Source organism: Gobio gobio, assembly GCF_949357685.1.
Source record: "Gobio gobio genome assembly, chromosome: 13".
NCBI classification, from domain to species: Eukaryota; Metazoa; Chordata; class Actinopteri; order Cypriniformes; family Gobionidae; genus Gobio; species Gobio gobio.
In genome coordinates, this window is record NC_137106.1 from 6992526 (window position 1) to 7013657 (window position 21132).

Here is a 21132-nt window from a genome sequence, read left to right on the forward strand (position 1 = left end):
GTGCAAAAGTGCAGGGGAACATAATATATATAAAAAAAACACAAGCCACAGTTAAATTAAGTAGCCCTGAGTGATCAATAAATAAAATAAAAATAAATAAATTATTAAAACAACGAAAGTTTTGCCAGAATTGTGAAATTTCTCTTTTTAACTGCCGAAACAACAATAAACGCTAAACTGGCAGGTTTTTTTTAGCTAAACATGTTTACAGCAAATTAAAATTAGAAACGGCTGAAATGTTCTCTCCGATACGGTAGGAAATTAAATTAAACGTGGAGGATTTTAACTGTGACGATGATTGACAGGGCAGTTTAAACGGTGACGGGAACTAAGCAACAGCGCTGTCAGTTAAAGATGACGAGGTAGTATGTCCCAAAGCTTGCATGCTCTTCTGCTACACACTCAAAAGTATGTACTTTTTCTTCACAAAAAGAGTTCATACTTCTAGGTCGTAGTGGGGTTGGGCGATGTCCCCTAAATTGGAAGTTGACGATGTTTACAGTAAAACATTGTGATGGTCGATAATATCGTCGTGGGGGGGGGGGGGTAATTACTAGATAATTTACTATATCTCTTAACATAAATACTATTTTCTACTTAAAAATATAATTACGTTATTTTTACTAACCCAAATAATGACTCATCCGCTAGTTTGCACGTGAGGGGGAAAAAAATAGCTTCCTTCCAACTTAAGAGTTGAGCTCTTTTTATTTTAATATATCTCTTTACATAAATACTATTTTCTACTTTTAAAAAATAATTTTGTTATTTTACTAACCCAGTATTTTGTATGTGAAAGCTTTTTCACGTGAATATTACCAGGAGTGAAGCACAAAGGTTTAGCCTAGAAAGGAAATAATGGTCAGATAGCACTTTTTCATTCTGTTTTGAGATCTGGTCACTCGATTTATCGTGAATTTTAACAATAGGCCTAGTCCATTCTATCCCAATGGACATGGACATCTCGTTTCTTTTCCCAAATCTTCACTCGCGTCGCACCCATTTTCGCAGGGGATTATAAACGTTTCTTCCTTTATTTTGCTTATAATAAAGTATATTATAACTATTCACATCCTTTACTGTGGGAAAGTATAAAAAACACTGTAGGACGAATACCTTTTTACTTCAAATTGTATTGTTTATTCTTGTTATTAAACTTGGTAAGGCGCGTCAAGTTTGGTTTATTTGAATAGCGCATTTCACACACGCACCGGTGATTTTAGTTTCGTTTTCTCTGGCAGTGAATAATCAAACATTGCCTAAATGTCTTGACCCAGTGGAAGATAAAATCTGCTCTTCAGACCTTTTACAACATCGGCACAACCCTAGGTCATAGTATAAGTAGGAGAATCGGGACGCTGAAAGACCTAGGATGGCTTGAGGATGAGTAAATGACGGGATAATTTAAAGTTTTAGGTGAACTAACCTTTAATAAACCTGCCATTGTATACTAGTATAAATACGGTTGGCTTTGTGACTAATTGCTCATGTTTTTCTATTGTAAGATGCTTTGGATAAAATGCATAAATTTATAAAATGTTGGTAACACTTTATTTTGATAGTCCACTTTAGACATTCTACTAACTATAAGTAACTTTGCAACTACATGTCAACTAACTGTCATTAGAGTATTTGTAGACTGTCTGATTAATATTTACTAAAACTTTATTTTGTTGGTCCCCCAACAGACATTCTACTGACTATAAGTAACTTGGCAACTACAATTCAACTTATTTTACTAACCTGTACCCTAACACCTAACCATAACCTACCAGTCTACTGAAAGTCAACTAATACTCTAATGACAGTTAGTTGACATGTAGTAGCAAAGTTACTTATAGTTAGTAGAATGTTTAAAGTGGACTATCAAAAGAAAGTGTGACCAAAATGTTTGTCAATAAACACAAGCAACCCAACTGTTAAGACACTTACTATTTTCTGTATTGTTGGTGGAATAGTTACCTCCTCCTCCTCCTCTGCTCCACTGACGGCCTCTCCAGCCCCTGTACTGACCACCATTCCATCCTCTTCCTCCTCTCCATCCTCCTCTTCCTCCAGGCGCTGAGCTGTTTCCACCCCTCCATGACCCTCGGTCAGAGCCCTGACTGCTCATCCTTCACCCGCTAAAGTCTGAAAGCAAAACCACAACAAATAAAGCTATCAACCTGCCACAGAAACATGATCATCCTAATTAAGATACACAATATAAACGATACAAAGAATAAAATCAATACATACCTGCTGCGTTACTGACACTTTAACATTTATTATAATGACTGAACACGTATATAATATTTTTCTCAAACATATAGAGCGTCAAATTATTCTCAGTTCTAGAATGAGTCAAATAATGACACATAATCGCTGTGTTTGGACTGTTTAACTGTTGTTTCTAACTTTACAACGGCTCCAATTCACTTTATACGAATGAATGTGGGGGGAAAGAATATAAACTGAGGAAAATATTCGACAAATATTTTATTAAAGAATTATATTTTAACAGATATTACTGAGAGAAGTACTTACAGCCACTGTTTGTTTACTTCCTCACAGGCTTCAAGTTTGGCGCTAAGCATGACGCCACTTCCGGACATGCGCTGAGCCGTGAACATTGTTTTTTGTGTTGTATTTTATTTTCGGTTTTTCATTTTTATATTAATTTTCTTTCGAGGCTACATTCAAATCCCATTTATTCATTTATTTTGACCAAATCCGCGCTTTAGGGTTTATTTTAAAATGTGTGTATACGTGTTTTTACCCATTTGTTTATTATTATTATTATTTTTTACTCATATTTAAATTCTTTAATTTGTATATTTCCGTATTTACTGATAATCCGTGTATTATAATAAGGGGACGTGGCTTCGTCTTCATTCATTTATTTATTTTTGTATGTATTTTTATTGCATAACAAGAACAATAACAACATACTACATACACATACAGAGGATCACAGTGTATTATTATATATTACACTCATAATAGCATCAAAGTAAACAACAGAAATAATAAAATAATCAATAAAAATAAACTTTACAGGGGAAAACTTACAAACTTACATTATTTCTTGCATCTTTTATGGCCTCAATATAATGTTTAAGTTCTATTTTATGCTAGGTTTATTATTCGTCCATTTCTGTTTGTGTACTATATGGTATTTTCCATACTTATTAAGTTTTGCTCCAAACTCTTATTTTTGTATGAGAAAAATTTAAATAATTGAATTTAAATATTCACTGCGTCTTCCTTCATGTATAATAATAAGAGGGCGTGGCTAAGTCTTTCAGCCAAATAGTGTCGCAGTTCCTCCTTCATGAACGCGCATCATCAGCATCAGCAGGAGGAGGAGGAGGAGGAGGCGAGCATCCTTCATGATTCTGCATTAAAGCCGCACTCTATATCAACAAACACCGGGCCTTTGCCGATCCAACAGCAGCTTGAACAGCACACATTAAATCATGGATAATTCCGGGAAAGAGAAGGAAGCCATGCAGCTGATGGCAGAGGCGGATAAAAAAGTCAAATCATCGGGTTCATTTCTCGGAGGGATGTTCGGGTGAGACAGCAACGATGCTAGTCACGATCTGACATTCAAAGACATCCAATGTCCTAGCATTAGCCGAATGAAAATACCGTATTATTTGTGCTTGTTATACCGTAGCACGTATGAAAATGAGCTGTATCCATCCATGCGTTTCTCAACATGTCCAATGTCAAATATTTTCTATGTTGCGACATGCACACACGGCTTTGTATTTTATAGGCCTGCATCTCTCACTGAACTAGTCATTCTGAAATTGCCTTTAAACATGAAGGAAATGTTGATGTTTTCACAGGGGGAATCATAAGGTTGAGGATGCATGTGAAATGTATGCCAGAGCTGCCAACATGTTCAAGATGGCCAAAAACTGGAGTGGTATGCACAAGTCATTTCATCATTTATGTGTAAAGTGGTAGATTATCTCACTAAATGCTTAATGCCGTTGGGTTATTATTATTATTATTATTATTATTAGACAGATTCACTCCACAGCATCGTTTGCCTGCTCTAGTTCATCTGAAGTGATCTCACTGCGGTACACCGGCGTGTGTTTAAGCTTTCAGGAGAGTTGTGTCATTATTGTCAGTGATCTAAAGATTGATGTGTTTCGCCGCTGTAGCTGCAGGCAGTGCTTTCTGCCAAGCTGCAAGACTTCACATGCAGATGCAGAACAAACTGGACTCGGCCACCAGCTTTGTTGACGCTGGAAATGCTTATAAGAAGGCAGATCCTCAAGGTGAGAGAGCTTATAGCACTGGTTTTAAAGGGATAGTTCACCCAAAAATGAAAATTAGCCCATGATTTACTCACCTTCAAGTCATCCTAGGTGTATATGACATTCTTCTTTCAGACGAATACAATCTGAGTTATATCAAAAATGTTCTGGCTAATCCAAGCATTATAATGGCAGTAATAGTTGCTCGGTTTTTGAAGTCCATAAAAAATGCACCTGTCCGTCAAATAACGTGCTCCACGCGGCTCCGGGGTGTTAATTAAGGCCTTCTGAAGCGAATCGATGCATTTGTGTAAGAAAAATATCCATATTTAAAAATGTATTTAATTTTTTTCTATGGCTCTGCATCAGCCATCCCCGCGCCATCACTTCCTGCGAATAAGGTCAAAATACATGCAAAATACCGGCGCGATCATAGATATATATACATAGATTCCTCATTAGTGCCTGCGGATCGGTGGAATGAGGCATCTACGTATATATATATATCTTTGATCGCGCAAGTATTTTGACCTTATTCGCCGGAAGTTATGGCGCTGGGAAAACTAGATGACGTTCGTCTGATAAGAGGTAAAAAAATTACATAAATACTGTTGGGTTTCTTGCAGAAACCGATCGTTTCGTGGCTTAAGACATCAATGTGTCGCCACGAGCTGTATGGTTTAATAAGGATTCGTATGTTTATGTGTTTTTACTCTCATTGCTCTCATACTCTAAAATATCCCCATTGACATGCATTATACGACTATCACACTGCAACGGTTGGAGTTAAAAATCTTCATTTGTGTTCTACTGAAGAAACAAACACAGCTACATCTTGGATGCCCTGGGGGTGAGCAGATAAACATAAAAATTTCGTTTTCGGGTGAACTATCCCTTTAAAGCGGACCTATTATGCACAATTCACTTTTACATGGGGTTTGAACATAAAATGTGTTACACAACCACCGTATAATGGTTCAAACCCACCCACTCCTTTTTTTTTTAATCCCCATAAATCATAAGCAGTGTCTCAGAACAAGCCGTTTGCAGATTCTAGCAGTTTGGCGTCCCATATGCTCAGGCCCCGCCCACGACTGCTGACAGACTCCGCCCTATTAGCATAGACTCCGCCCCTCAGGGAGCTGTACACAGTTCCCCATGTTTATCGCTCTTATTAAAGCTACAATTATTCAGTCAAGAGCAGTGATTTTCTGTTTTTCTTTTGTTGTTTGATTCATATTAACAGTAGGTACTGTATATTACACTGATGTCACTTTAATACACAGATCTAATATACATATTATGTAGGGGTGTAACGGTACACGAACATACCTCGGTTTTGAAGTCACGGTACAGCAGTTTTACAAAATGGCTTTTTTTTTTATTTATTAAACAGTGGTTTAGTGAAAAAAAGTGTCTGTCCTTAAATGAATTAAATTATAACTAAAAGTTTATTGAAGATAATGCTGTAAACTATATAGGAGCCCTTACTTGCACATTACCATATTAAAGGTTAACAACAGAGCCCGAACTCTTAGCCTAAATTCAGTTGCTATTTATTTTTAGATACAATAATCAACACTCAAATAACTTCTTTTTGAAGGCAGTTTTTGCAATAACTTCTAAATCTAATCATAAAATAGTTTTTTCTCCAATTCGTTGTTGAAATATAATCATTTATACACAGTGACTGTCATTTTCATGACAGATTTATTTAAACATAAATGAAATAATCAAGACATCATTAACAGGTTAAGTAGAATATACTGAATATATAGGCTAATATAGTACATATATTTAGTGAAAGAGTTGATTTCTCTTGTGAACTCACAGCTGTGAACACTGAAGGACTGCCTGAGGTAAATGTGATGCTACATGACATTGTTTAGTTTACAAGCTGTTTTACTGACGTCTTTCCGCCGTTGAAACACTGATCGAGCGATTACACCACTTACGTGACAGTAAGTTGTAATGTTTTCTCAACACACCTTCAGATGTTCATTCATGTTTATTCTTTAGGAAGAGATGATCGAGTGCGTTCAGATGATCGGGTTCACACGCGTGCGATCGCGGCCGCTTGAACTGTGATCAGTGATGATCAGTCACGCCACATTAAAAAGCGTCAAAACGGCAATTTATCGTTTGAATTTCATGATAAAATGGACTGAATACTTAATATGTTCGTGTGGGAACTCAGATTGAAGTGTGTTCCGCTCTTAAAACAAGCCGACAGTTAACTGCTAAAGATTGTATTTGGAAACCGTGCGCACGTAAACCAAACCGAAATCCCTGTACCGAAACGGTTCGGTACGAATACGTGTACCGTTACACCCCTAATATTATGTGAACTGTGTGTTTTTGACATAACCTTGTGTGTATTTGAGAGTTTAAGCGCAATAAGACATGAAAGTGAACTTAGTTTAATACTCAAGGGACGCGCCGTCTGACATACAGCTTTCTGTGCGCGGGCTTCAGGTGTGTGCGCTCAGAAAACCATATATCAGAAGTTTAGACTTAGACTTGTAAAACGCATGCAGATCATAAACTTTCATGATGATGAAGAACTGCAATGTCACGTGAGCGTGATAGAGATGATAATCAAAAACAAACAGATGCTTTCGTTTTTGGCAGAGTATCCGAGGCATGAGCTGTATAGGCTCCGCCCTCTTCTGGATAGGGGGCGGGGATCAGCAGCTCATTTGCATTTAAAGATACATGCACAAAAACAGCATGTTTTCCTTCCACTCAAAAATGGGCATCTACAAAATGATAAAATAAATTACCTATGGGTTTTTTTAAGCTGAAACTTCAGTGATACATTCTGGGGACACCTGAGACTTATATCACATCTTGTAAAAAGGGACATAATAGGTCCCCTTTAATAAACATCTAATTTCCAAAGGTTGTAACACATCTCATGAATGTTGCTTGATTTAACGATTGCTTGGATGCAATTATGAGTGAATATGAATTTGTTAGAATTTAATTTGACTCATTTTGTTCTCTTCTGTTTGAATGAATCACACAGAGGCTATCAACTGTTTAAACGCAGCCATCGACATTTATACAGACATGGTAAGACACTGGGACTTATATTGATGCATACAATGAATGCATTTTCTGTGTTTTGTTAACCAGAATGTGCCTGTTTACTGAGCATGTGGATGTTATATAACATTTAATCTCTCATTTGTATGTGTGATTGACAGGGAAGGTTCACGATTGCCGCGAAGCATCACATGACTATTGCAGAGATCTATGAATCCGAGCTTGTGGATATTGAAAAGGTGCCGTTTAAACATGCAGTCTTGTGCATCATTTCCCAAAATATGCTTTTGAAGGTCATTGTAACCGGCCTGAATGTTGTGATGTCGTTTTAGACCATTGCACACTACGAGCAGGCCGCAGATTATTACAAAGGCGAAGAGTCAAACAGGTTTGTATTTTCATTGTATGTCGTTTTCCTCTGTGTAAATTCTATTAGAATGTCATTCAATATCTATAATTATCTTCCATTTCCTTTCATTGTGGGTTGTAAACAGAGCTAAATGCTCTTTGTAAATGCTCATTTATATTGCTTGATGTTTTCCGGTTAAGCTCTGCTAATAAGTGTCTGCTGAAGGTGGGTTCGTACAGCGCTCAACTCGAGCAGTATCCCAAAGCCATCGAGATCTATGAGCAGGTCAGTGGCACACACTCAACCCTTCTTTTATTATTAGTCAATTATTTATTTTATTATACTGTATATAATAACAGTATTTAGGCCTGTTATATATTATTTATAATTTTTTTTACAAAATTTAAAAATAAATAAATGTCTTATTATTAAACACATTAATAGTATATCTAACAGTATAGTAGTGAGAAGCAAAAAACACATAATAATGTAACATGATAGAAACTAAATATTTTCCAAAAATGTTTTACTTTGAAGTGTTCATACGATGGACACTTCACTTTCCCATGAGGCCACGGGAGAGGATTCATGAATAGCAGTGAAGCGTTGCAACCAAGTGTGCCGCACACATCCGGAAAAGTGAAGCCAAAGCTTCTTTATCCCCAGGTGGTTGGTCGACTAACTAGACTCAGACTCGACTACTGCGCAGACTCAGGTCCTGAGGTCACTACTGCGCAGACTCAGGTCTCGAGGTCACTACTGCGCAGACTCAGGTCTCGAGGTCACTACTGCGCAGACTCGGGTCCTGAGGTCACTACTGCGCAGACTCAGGTCTCGAGGTCACTACTGCGCAGACTCGGGTCCTGAGGTCACTACTGCGCAGACTCGGGTCCTGAGGTCACTACTGCGCAGACTCAGTTCCCGAGGTCACTATTGTGCAGACTCAGGTCTCGAGGTCACTACTGCGCAGACTCAGGTCTCGAGGTCACTACTGCGCAGACTCGGGTCCTGAGGTCACTACTGCGCAGACTCAGGTCTCGAGGTCACTATTGTGCAGACTCAGGTCTCGAGGTCACTATTGTGCAGACTCGGGTCTCGAGGTCACTATTGTGCAGACTCGGGTCTCGAGGTCACTACTGCGCAGACTCGGGTCTCGAGGTCACTACTGCGCAGACTCGGGTCCTGAGGTCACTACTGCGCAGACTCAGGTCCTGAGGTCACTACTGCGCAGAGTCAGGTCCTGAGGTCACTACTGCGCAGACTCAGGTCCTGAGGTCACTACTGCGCAGACTCAGGTCTCGAGGTCACTACTGCGCAGACTCAGGTCCTGAGGTCACTACTGCGCAGACTCAGGTCCCGAGGTCACTACTGCGCAGACGCAGGTCCCGAGGTCACTACTGCGCAGACTCGGGTCCCGAGGTCACTACTGTGCAGACTCGGGTCCTGAGGTCACTACTGTGCAGACTCGGGTCCTGAGGTCACTACTGCGCAGACTCAGGTCCCGAGGTCACTACTGCGCAGACTCAGGTCCTGAGGTCACTACTGTGCAGACTCAGGTCTCGAGGTCACTACTGCGCAGACTCGGGTCCTGAGGTCACTACTGCGCAGACTCGGGTCCTGAGGTCACTACTGCGCAGACTCGGGTCCTGAGGTCACTACTGCGCAGACTCGGGTCCTGAGGTCACTACTGTGCAGACTCGGGTCCTGAGGTCACTACTGTGCAGACTCGGGTCCTGAGGTCACTACTGTGCAGACTCGGGTCCCGAGGTCACTACTGTGCAGACTCGGGTCCCGAGGTCACTACTGTGCAGACTCGGGTCCCGAGGTCACTACTGCGCAGACTCGGGTCCCGAGGTCACTACTGCGCAGACTCAGGTCCCGAGGTCACTACTGCGCAGACTCAGGTCCCGAGGTCACTACTGCGCAGACTCAGGTCCCGAGGTCACTACTGCGCAGACTCAGGTCCCGAGGTCACTACTGCGCAGACTCAGGTCCCGAGGTCACTACTGCGCAGACTCAGGTCCCGAGGTCACTACTGCGCAGACTCGGGTCCTGAGGTCACTACTGCGCAGACTCGGGTCCTGAGGTCACTACTGCGCAGACTCGGGTCCTGAGGTCACTACTGCGCAGACTCGGGTCCTGAGGTCACTACTGCGCAGACTCAGTTCCCGAGGTCACTACTGCGCAGACTCAGGTCCCGAGGTCACTACTGCGCAGACTCAGGTCCCGAGGTCACTACTGCGCAGACTCAGGTCCCGAGGTCACTACTGCGCAGACTCGGGTCCTGAGGTCACTACTGCGCAGACTCGGGTCCTGAGGTCACTACTGCGCAGACTCGGGTCCTGAGGTCACTACTGCGCAGACTTGGGTCCTGAGGTCACTACTGCGCAGACTCAGTTCCCGAGGTCACTACTGCGCAGACTCTGGTCCTGAGGTCACTACTGCGCAGACTCAGGTCCTGAGGTCACTACTGCGCAGACTCAGGTCCTGAGGTCACTACTGTGCAGACTCAGGTCCTGAGGTCACTACTGCGCAGACTCGGGTCCTGAGGTCACTACTGCGCAGACTCGGGTCCTGAGGTCACTACTTTGCAGACTCGGGTCCCGAGGTCACTACTGTGCAGACTCAGGTCCCAAGGTCACTACTGTGCAGACTCAGGTCCCGAGGTCACTACTGTGCAGACTCAGGTCCTGAGGTCACTACTGCGCAGACTCAGGTCTCGAGGTCACTACTGCGCAGACTCGGGTCCTGAGGTCACTACTGCGCAGACTCAGGTCCTGAGGTCTCTACTGTGCAGACTCAGGTCCTGAGGTCACTACTGTGCAGACTCAGGTCTCGAGGTCACTACTGTGCAGACTCAGGTCCTGAGGTCACTACTGCGCAGACTCGGGTCCTGAGGTCACTACTGTGCAGACTCGGGTCCTGAGGTCACTACTGTGCAGACTCGGGTCCTGAGGTCACTACTGTGCAGACTCGGGTCCTGAGGTCACTACTGTGCAGACTCGGGTCCTGAGGTCACTACTGTGCAGACTCGGGTCCTGAGGTCACTACTGTGCAGACTCAGGTCCTGAGGTCACTACTGCGCAGACTCAGGTCCCGAGGTCACTACTGCGCAGACTCAGGTCCCGAGGTCACTACTGCGCAGACTCAGGTCCCGAGGTCACTACTGCGCAGACTCAGGTCCTGAGGTCTCTACTGTGCAGACTCAGGTCCTGAGGTCACTACTGTGCAGACTCAGGTCTCGAGGTCACTACTGTGCAGACTCAGGTCCTGAGGTCACTACTGCGCAGACTCGGGTCCTGAGGTCACTACTGTGCAGACTCGGGTCCTGAGGTCACTACTGTGCAGACTCGGGTCCTGAGGTCACTACTGTGCAGACTCGGGTCCTGAGGTCACTACTGTGCAGACTCGGGTCCTGAGGTCACTACTGTGCAGACTCGGGTCCTGAGGTCACTACTGTGCAGACTCAGGTCCTGAGGTCACTACTGCGCAGACTCAGGTCCCGAGGTCACTACTGCGCAGACTCAGGTCCCGAGGTCACTACTGCGCAGACTCAGGTCCCGAGGTCACTACTGCGCAGACTCAGGTCCTGAGGTCACTACTGCGCAGACTCAGGTCTCGAGGTCACTACTGCGCAGACTCGGGTCCTGAGGTCACTACTGTGCAGACTCGGGTCCTGAGGTCACTACTGCGCAGACTCTGGTCTCGAGGTCACTACTGCGCAGACTCAGGTCTCGAGGTCACTACTGCGCAGACTCAGGTCCTGAGGTCACTACTGCGCAGACTCAGGTCCTGAGGTCACTACTGCGCAGACTCAGGTCCTGAGGTCACTACTGTGCAGACTCAGGTCTCGAGGTCACTACTGCGCAGACTCAGGTCTCGAGGTCACTACTGTGCAGACTCAGTTCCCGAGGTCACTATTGAGTATTAAGTAAATTAATTAAGTAATTTACTAAAGTTATTAAGTAAACTTCCTTCTAGACAGATGATATGAGAAGTGGTTGAGTAACCAAATGTTTGAAAGTTTAAATCACAGAAATAGCCATTCATGTAACATCAGCATTTTTGTCTTTTAGTCTACTACTATTTACTATAAGCAAGAAAGCATCAGATCTATGATCTATGGAGATCCATGGAGCATTAACATTATTGGATTAGACTTGTGTGTAATATAAGGGTGGTTTAGGTAGAGAAGGATATGCTGAATACCATTGCACCTTCATGTTTGCATTGTAAATCTAATCGTATCCTTCTCCTCTCTGCAAATGAACACAGAGGGAATGAAAGTTAAAGCTGGTCTCTTCACATTCAGGTTGCAACCAGCACAATGGACAACCCTCTACTGAAATACAACGCTAAAGAGTACTTCTGGAAAGCTGCTCTGTGCCACTTCATCGTGGATGAATTAAACGCAAAGGTCAGTCTTTTTTAATTTGCAGTATAAAGTGTGTGTGGGCTGTTTAGTTCTTTAATTCAATTACTGTAGTCTCTCATAGTAACAGTCCTTCTCAGTAATCACATTTATTTCTCTAGCTCTTTATACAATAATGATTGAGCTTCATGTTAAAAAACAGGAAAATAACAATGCTAAGGCCTGTTCACATCAAGGATGATGACTGTAAAGATAGAGTTCTACAAATCATACAAAATATAAAAGAATATGAGTGTTCACACCACACCTATAACGATAACGACACAAAGAAACAATATTGTTTGAATGATTTGTGTCCAGCTGATCAGCCTATCAGAATCCATCCTGCTTTAAAGAGCTTGAGCATTTAAAGTGACAGATGATAAAACTGCAGCGTGTGCTTACAATAAACAGAACGATATTGTGCGCTGGTGTGGACGCTAATATACACCAATCAGGCTTAACATTATGACCTAATATTGTGTTGGTCCCCCTTTTGCTGCCAAGTCAGACACGCCACTAGACGCGTGTGCTGTGGTATCTGGCACTAGGATGTTAGCAGCAGATCCTTTAAGTCCTGTATGTTGCGAGGTGGGGCCTCGATGGATCGGACTTGTTTGTTCAGCACATCCCACAGATGCTCGATTGGATTGAGATCTAGGGAATTTGGAGGCCGAGTCAACACCTCAAACTCGTGCTGCTCAAACCATTCCTGAATTATCCATTATCTGCTGAAAGAGCAACAGCCACCAGTCACTTGCTGCCTAATATATCCCACCCACTAACAGGTGCCATGATGTCACCTGTCATAATGTTATGCCTGATCGGTGTAGTTATTATTATAATGAATTTAATGTTGTAAAATTAATCAATTATGAAACTATTTCAACTGTAAAGCAGAAGACAATAGTGTCATTCAGCTCAGTTTAGTTCAGTGTCGTTCAGTTCAATAACTGTACATTTTTCATAAATTGTTCATCAAGTTCATCAATTATGAAACTCAAATTATGAGTTCAATTCAGCTCTGCAGAAGGCTATAGTGTCATTATTGTTCTTAAAGGGACAGTTCACCCAAAAATGAAAATTCTGTCATCATATACTCACCCTCGAGTTGTTCCAAACCTGTAGGAATTTCTTGGTTCTGCTGAGCACTTAAGAAGATATTTTGTAGAATATGGGTAACCAAAAGGTTGATGGGCCCCATTGACTTAGGAAGGGCCTATTTGGGTACCCATATTCTACAAAATATCTTCTTTTGTATTCAGCAGAACCAAGAAATTCAACTCGAACAACTCGAGGGTGAGTAAATGATTTTTTGGGTGAACTGTCCCTTTAAGCTGGCTGATATTACAGTTGTCTTGTCTTACACTGACACCTAGTGGCATTCATGCAGCAAACATTTTCAGTCACCAATGCCATTGTAGAAATATGCTGTTCCCAGTCAGCCATGATCAATTCAGTTGTTGCTCCTGACATGTAACAGCTCATCTGATGTAAATATTCTGTGTTTTCTTTCAGCTTGCCATTGAAAAGTATGAAGGGATGTTTCCTGCATTCTCTGATTCAAGAGAATGCAAGCTGTTGAAAGTAAGTACAATTGTTTAATTTAATTAGCAAGAGTGCTGCAGTGATGACGCCGGCTGCATCCGAAATCACATTCTCTCTTGAGTAGGTACTTATTTGGAATAAAAAGGTATGAATGAATGTAATCTGGACATCTGCCATATTGTCATTATCATGTGACCTACCAGCGTCAGTTACGTTGCATCACTGTCATTCATAAATCCTCTCCCGTGGCCTCATGCGATAGAAAAGTGTTCATCATATGCACACTTCAGAATCTCACTGGAAGTAGGAGCTCATTTGGGTACTTTTTACCTACTCTTTTATAAGTACTGTGAATTCAGACATAGCCTACTTTTTTTGTCACATACTGTTTTTCGCCTACTATATAGTAGGGAAGTATGTGATTTCGGATGCAGCCATACTTTTGTAGGCCAACCCAAAAGTTAGCATTCTCTCTACAAAAACCCAACAGGATTTTCTCATTGCCTTTTGAATTATTGCAACAACAAAAAAGCTCTGTGAACAAAAGTTTATGATTCTTACATGTTTTGCTAATTTGAACCATGGTTCGTTTATAGCAGGATTCCTCAGATCTGGTCCTGGAGGGCCGAGTTTATACCCCTTTTACACCAGAATGAACCAGGTGCTAGTTCAGAGCTAGTGCCAGTTCTTAGTTGGTTCAACTGACGTGCCTTCTAAGGACTAATAACTGGGGTATATATACACACACAAGGGAACAAGGCTAACAAGATAACAAGGGGAGTGGTGAATGGGAACACCTGGGAAAACTAATCAACAAGAAAAACTACAAAGAACTACAAAACTCCACAGGAACAGGACACAGAAAAGAACACAGAACCTAGTCACAAATAACCTTCAACATAAAAGTCCCAATCGTGCAAGACACAGAACAGATGTGTGTGTGACATATTTTATATCGTAGAATAAAACATGAAAATATCTTGAGCTTGTGTTCAACACAGACCTTAGTTGTGTCACAAAGGGCGCACTATACACTACGCATTTATACACTATTTACTCAACTGTGTAGTGTATGAATTTTACAATGGTTATTTTGTCATTGAACATCAGAGTCTGTTAGCCCCTCCCCCTCCGCTACGCAATTAAAGCAGTGTTATTTGAGAGTAAATGAAGTGTCCAACATCCCACACTTTTTTGGATAATTAAGTGCATCATCCGGGTATTTAAAGTGCACTTTTTCTTTTTTGGAGTTTCTGTGTGAAAACACTACTCACACTATTTAGACTATAAAATGGCATAGAATCATGCATAAGTATGTGAATTTGGATGCACTTCTTATTTCAGGCATTAAACCAAAACCCACTGAATTTGGGACGATGGAACTGGAAGTTCTAATTACACTCAGAAAAAAAGGTTCAGTGGAGGTACAATTTTGTTCCTTGGGGAACAAAACGTATAACTGTACCTTTAAAGGTACACAATTGGTCCTTAGGATACAATTATACCATTGTTTTCCTCTACTTAGAGCAGGGCAAGTTCGGTCCTAATGAGCCGCTGTCCTGTAGAGTTTGACTCCAACCCTGAAATACGTCTATAGAAGCTCTTATTGAGAAGGTTTAGATGTTGGTTTTATTGAAAATGTTTGATCACCATTATGGTGATCAGTGTTTCCTTTAGTTGGGCATTTTGAATCTTGGCTTTTTATGTGAGTTTGTGGTTTTTGTTACAGTGTTAACAAAAAACATAATTATGTTCAAATCAAAAGAACCCATAAACAAAAATTATCATGAAGAAAAATGCTTGACTAAACTCATGACTCACTGACTAAAATTGTTAATAAATAATATTCGCCAACAATACTTTCTTGCCACAGATCAGACATTCTGAATTTTGATTTTTAAATTCATTCAAGAGGGAAAAAAGTTCAGACGCACACAGATATCAAGAATAAGCAAATGAATCTCAACAATGGTGACATACTTAATGCTGCAATGCATGCTGGGAGCCATGAGTTTTATAATGTGGTGGCTTAGTAGGGTTGGAGCTAAACTCTGCAGGCCATCAGCTCTCTAGGACCGAACTTGCCTACCCTGACTGAGAGGTACAAAAATGTACCCTTAATGGTACCACCCCAGATGGCCACTTGTACTTTAAAAGGTACAGTTTTGTACTCTTTTTTTTTTTGAGAGTGTACTGCTGTCCGGGTTTTGGCCTACATAAATATGTCATCCCTGCTGCACTCTATTGTAAATAGAATAATAAAAGGCAATCAGTCAGTATGTATACTGAGTGCAATAATGTGGTTGTCTTATTTTGCAGTATTTGCACTTATTGTTTTGTCTTCCTGTACAGAAACTATTGGAGGCTCATGAGGAGCAGAACAGCGAGGCGTTCACTGAAGCCGTAAGCTTATAACATCTCAAATCTGCAGTGATCATACTGTACACTCTTACATATAAAGGTCCTTTATTTGCTTTGATGGCTCCATGAAGAACCTTTAACCTCTGGAACAAAGCACAAACGGTTGTTGATAGATATTTCAGAATATGCAAATATTCTTCACAGAAAAAAGTAAGAAAAAATGGCGATAGTAATATTTTTGTATGTTATATTTTACACTGTTGCTATTGTGTTCATTATTTTGCCTTGCATAATAGATTTAATTTAGCTGAAAAGACTATCTTTGAAGGTTTGTGTCTATACAGAAATTGACAGAAAAGGTGTGACAGTAACACTTTATAATAAGTATACAGTAACAAAGCATTAATAAATTATTTGAAAACTATTAGTTTGTAGTTAATTAATAGTTTATAAACTGTAGTTAAAGGGGCTATATGCAACTTTTTCCCCAAAATAAACGTAACAATTGCCTTTTTATTTGACCATTTATGACTCAAACATCTCCTGATGAGCATACTGACACCTTGTCCGCTCACAGTGGGTGCACCTATAAGCCTGTATCCTATTTTTCCTATTTTCTGGCGGGTCGTCTTTTCCCGCGCTGTCTGCGGATGTGACGTCACCACCGCTGCGAGAGCGAGCAGAAAATGAGAGCAGTTCTGTTTTTTGGCCACAGGTGTCAGTCGCGAGTTTAAATTTCAGAAAAACGCATATAGCCCCTTTAATACGTTAAAAGACTATATACAAATAGTGAATTCTTCATTCATTAGCACTGTGTTATTTTTTAATTATCTCATATGTACAGAGTTAGATAATGTTTTTGTTAAATTAACCATAAATTGTTCTCACTTTAGATTAGGTCACATAAAAATGGAAAATGTCATTAATTAAGTGCTTTAATACAGACTTTATTGGGCATTAATTACAATAGTAAGAGTTCCTTAAAATGTTTACAAATATATTAAGTGCACACAAACACATTGGGTTTCCGAGTTTTATGGGGATTTTTGATATTAAAGAAGTTAGAAACGAGTATACCCGCATGTTGTATGTAACTTTAGAGATGGTCCCTAAATGTGCGACTATCTTCCAATGTCATTGTCAAGCCAACTTTATGCCAGTATATCACTGGGAAATACTTAGCGTGAAACTTTGTGTGTTACGTTCATATTCTATAACTATGTGTGTAGTTACATTGTGTACTAAGACCGGCGGAAAATGAAAAGTTGTGATTTTCTAGATTTTTCTGCGTGTTCCTTTAATGAAAAACACAACAGCAAAACAGTACAATGTCAAACTCACTTAAATAGGCGCTTTTATGCTGCGTTCACACCAAACGCGAATAGAGCGTCAAAATCGCGTCTACCGCGTCTAGTTTCACGCGCGAACATTTTGAATGCATTCGCGCGTCCGCAGCGAGTTGGACGCGCATAGAGATCGAGCACTGGAAGCGAAATTGATGCGCGCTCAAGGCACTCCAGGAGAAATATGTCATAAAACACCACTCTGCCTCTTTTCATTTTCATTAAACATATATATTAAGCATTAATAGCCACACAAATGTTGTCCAGGCAACTCCTACATTATCTTCACTGCATGTATATTTAAATATCCTTAAAATATAAAGTTATGAAACTTCTCTTTGCCCTCAGTCAAAACGATTTGGCAGACAACAAATTATAGATTCATGAGAGCAAAGATCGGCAGTTAGATCTACACAAGACGAACCACTACAGAGACATCAGAGCCAGCGGCAAACGTCAGAAGGACTGGCCGAGGAAAGGCTGTTCTCGGCGGGGTTATGAGCGGTGATTGCCCGGTGATTGCCTGGATCTCACAACTCCAAAAACACAAGATTATTTTTTTATTTAAGTCTTAAAACTACATTTTGTGGCACAATAGTTATATTTTTAAATTATGCAGGGTTTCTCATCACGTCACTTTACCACGTGACCGCAGCGAGCAGGCTCCTGATTGGTTAACACGGCGCGAATTGACGCCAAAGTTCACATTTTTCAACTCGGGCGTCAGACGCGAATTCGCTTCAAACGCGTGAATGCACAAAAGCACCATTCGCGTGTAACGCGCGTATCGCGCAAGACGCTCAATTCGCGTCCAATTCGCGCCGAATGAGGCGGATTCGCGTCCTTGGCGCGGCGCGAAACGCGCCTTCTGTGCCGCGGGACCTCCAGACGCGCGTCAACGCGCCTTTCCATTGACTTAACATTGAAATCACTCGCGCCAGACGCTCTATTCGCGTTTGGTGTGAATGCAGCATTACATTTCGCTTTGAAACAAATCTTCCGCGATCATCTAGTCTGTCAGCTCTTCGCTCTCGTGATGAATGAAATCTGTTTGTGCTGTGACTCTCATTGGGCTCACGCTGTATTAAGCAGACACGTTCAGTTTTTAATTGTAGTGTCTGTTGTCTAACTGAACTAAATGATTTTATATTACTATAAAAATCTAAACAACGGTGGGGGCGGTGCCACGGTGGGCAAGCGATGTAACCAGTGGGAGTGGCTTCGTAGGGCAGCGAAGCAAGTGCATTCTGGGAGTTGTTGTCTTTCATCCATGAGCCAAAAATACATTTTCTGTCTTTTCTCAGTCTAGAAGGCACCAACTTCTAAAATAATTTCACATTTCTACTACATAAATTAACCAATTCAAATACACATTCATCTTGCCAGCGGTGAAGTACCGCTTCAAGCAAAGACTCACTTAGATTTTTTTTTTTGTGCCAGAAAACAACTTACATTATTTTACTACTTTAGTAAATGCATCTTGATTTGAGATTTTTTAGATATTTGGACTGGAAACAAGACAAAATTCTAAGTAAGAAAAGCATTTTTGCAGTGAATCAGGTGCAGCTCATATGTTTTTGCTCATTTTGATCTGTAAATCATGTGCTGACCTCCTCCAGGTGAAGGAGTTTGATTCGATCTCCCGTCTCGACCAGTGGCAGACCACCATGTTGCTGCGTATCAAGAAGACCATCCAGGGTGATGCCGGTGACCTGAAGTGATGCGTCCAGGACAAATACTGTGGCATAATATCTAGATTAATTTCTTACCGTATTGTGTGTGTGTGTGTGACAATCTGGTTGAACATTTCTGTAGTGATACTAGCTCAAATATCAGCCGTTTCTTGGAAAGTTCAGAGGGAACTTGCATTGCAATTGCCTTGCATTTGAGAAAATAGAAGGATATACAATATTAATATGGAAAATTCTCTCATGGAAGGCATTTCTCTATCCCTTTACTCCATCATGAAGAAATCTGTACCGTACACCTTTGTTTGTACTTGTGTGTGGCATGTGAGACCCGTAGAGCTGTTCTCTTTCTAATGTTCACCTCAGTGTTGTCACTGGCATTGTCATGCATGATAAATGTTTAAAGTGTTTATGTGCTGTAGAGTGTCAGGATTTTGTGAGTGCACTTTATTTCAGACCTAATCTCGCTGTCGGTTTAGATTGAAAACACATCGCCTTTGCTCAGTTGAACCATTTTTGTGCCATTGGCCTCAGAAGTGCATCCTCACGTTGTCTTTGTCGATATGGCAGTGTCAGTTCTGTCGGAGTATTTGCTTTAGTGGTTGAATTAAGCGTCGTACATGTTTCATAATCAGTAGGATAGTGTCTCTTGCTCACTTATGGTGGAGAAGTGCTCGGCTCAAGTGATGATATTACAGAAAGCCTTGATTCTCTAATACAGATCATGTTGAATATGTACATGTACGTTCTGATTGCTGATTTCTCATGTATTATTTGTAATTGTATGTTTAATTGGTTGCCGTTTCACATGGATATGGGGCATTCGTTATTTTGGGCATTCAGAACTTTATGAATTATTATTTTAGTGCTACTTTTTGTGCTTTGAAGTTCTTTACACTATTGTCGATACTTTAATGAAGAATAAACAGCTTTACTCTTTGTGTCGGTAATTAAATTGTTGATCGGATGCTCTATCTAATATGTTGTATGACTGACAGGGATTCAAATATGTATGTTAAAATGTACTTTAAAATAGGTAAGTCTTCTTGAGACGTTTTAATAAATGTTCTAACTATTTATTCAAAGAGAAGTGAATAAATTATCATCCACACCATGTCTGAAGTTTATGGTCATATTTTATGTTTATGCTCATGCATGGAATCTCAAACAGCAAAAATCTGCGGTAAAACACTTTTTTCTGCACTCTCAGAAAAAAAGGTACAGTGGAGGTACAATTTTGTTCCTTGGGAACAAAACGTCTAACTGTACCTAAAGGTACACAGTCTTTAGGGTACAATTATACCATTGTTTTCCTCTACTTAGTGCAGGGGTAGGTAAGTTCGGTCCTAGTGAGCCGCTGTCCTGCAGAGTTTGGCTCCAACCCTGAAAGACGTCTATAGAAGCTCTTATTGCGAAGGTTTAGATGTTGATGTTTTATTGAAAATGTTTGGTCACCATTATGATAATCAGTGTTTCATTTAGTTGGGCAGTTTGACTCTTGGCTTTTATGTGAGTTTGTGGTTTTTGTTAACAAAACAAATATGTTCAAATCAATAGAAACATGTTTGTCTAAACTCATCACTGACTAAAAACATTAATACATAATATTCACCAACAATACTTTCTTTGCCACAGATCAGACATTCTGAATTCTGATGTTTTAATATGTTCTAGGGGGAAAAATTTTTTAGACGCACACAGATAAGAAGAATCAGCATATGAATCTCAACAATGGTGACAAACTTAATGCTGCAATGCATGCTGGGAGCCATGAGTTTTATCCACAAGTTTCCTATGCCCCAAGAAGCCTTGCGTCAAAAGTGGGAGCGTCTTCCGGTTCGAAGTAATCAAGCGGGACTTTATGCATTTCCACCTCACCGGAAGTTGTACCCACGTTCTTTTTTTTTATATTGTATAAATTTCTTTTTTTTTTGTACTTCAAATGTTTTGTTACGTTTGTGCTTGAAAATAACTAATCTTAAATTGGTCTTGATATTTAGCATTTTTAGGCTTATTGAGTATGTGTATTCTGCACATGTATTTGTTGCAAGTGTAATTTTTTAGGTTTTTTATATTTATAGTTCAGATGTGTGGTAATCACTGCTATGTCCAAGACCAAGGAGCAATA

General features: G+C 40.8%; 2 protein-coding genes across 3 annotated transcripts in view; one reads left to right on the forward strand and one right to left on the reverse strand.

Moving 5' to 3' along the window:
- Nucleotides 1–2113, reverse strand: part of mcm8 (minichromosome maintenance 8 homologous recombination repair factor) — a gene marked incomplete at its 5' end in the record, with an annotated part of 36742 nt that extends 34629 nt beyond the window's left edge. Inside the window, one exon of the mRNA XM_079832669.1 lies at nt 1933–2113. Coding sequence (XP_079688795.1) covers nt 1933–2113 — 181 coding nt within the window. The remainder of the gene's footprint in view (nt 1–1932) is intronic.
- A 1157-nt stretch (nt 2114–3270) lies between these two features.
- On the forward strand, nt 3271–20124 carry napba (N-ethylmaleimide-sensitive factor attachment protein, beta a). Of its 2 annotated transcripts, none has more exons than XM_079832244.1 (11): nt 3271–3556; nt 3837–3916; nt 4161–4277; nt 7285–7331; nt 7466–7543; nt 7637–7692; nt 7854–7938; nt 11966–12070; nt 13583–13651; nt 15965–16015; nt 18936–20124. In XM_079832244.1, the coding sequence occupies exons 1-11, from the start codon at nt 3459–3461 to the stop codon at nt 19035–19037; spliced, it is 888 nt and encodes a 295-aa protein (XP_079688370.1). In that variant the 5' UTR covers nt 3271–3458; the 3' UTR covers nt 19038–20124. The 2 variants fall into 2 exon arrangements, with proteins under 2 accessions (XP_079688370.1, XP_079688371.1); XM_079832245.1 differs by having other exon boundaries at nt 3336–3556; nt 4167–4277; nt 18936–20120.
- The last annotated feature ends 1008 nt before the right edge of the window (nt 20125–21132 follow it).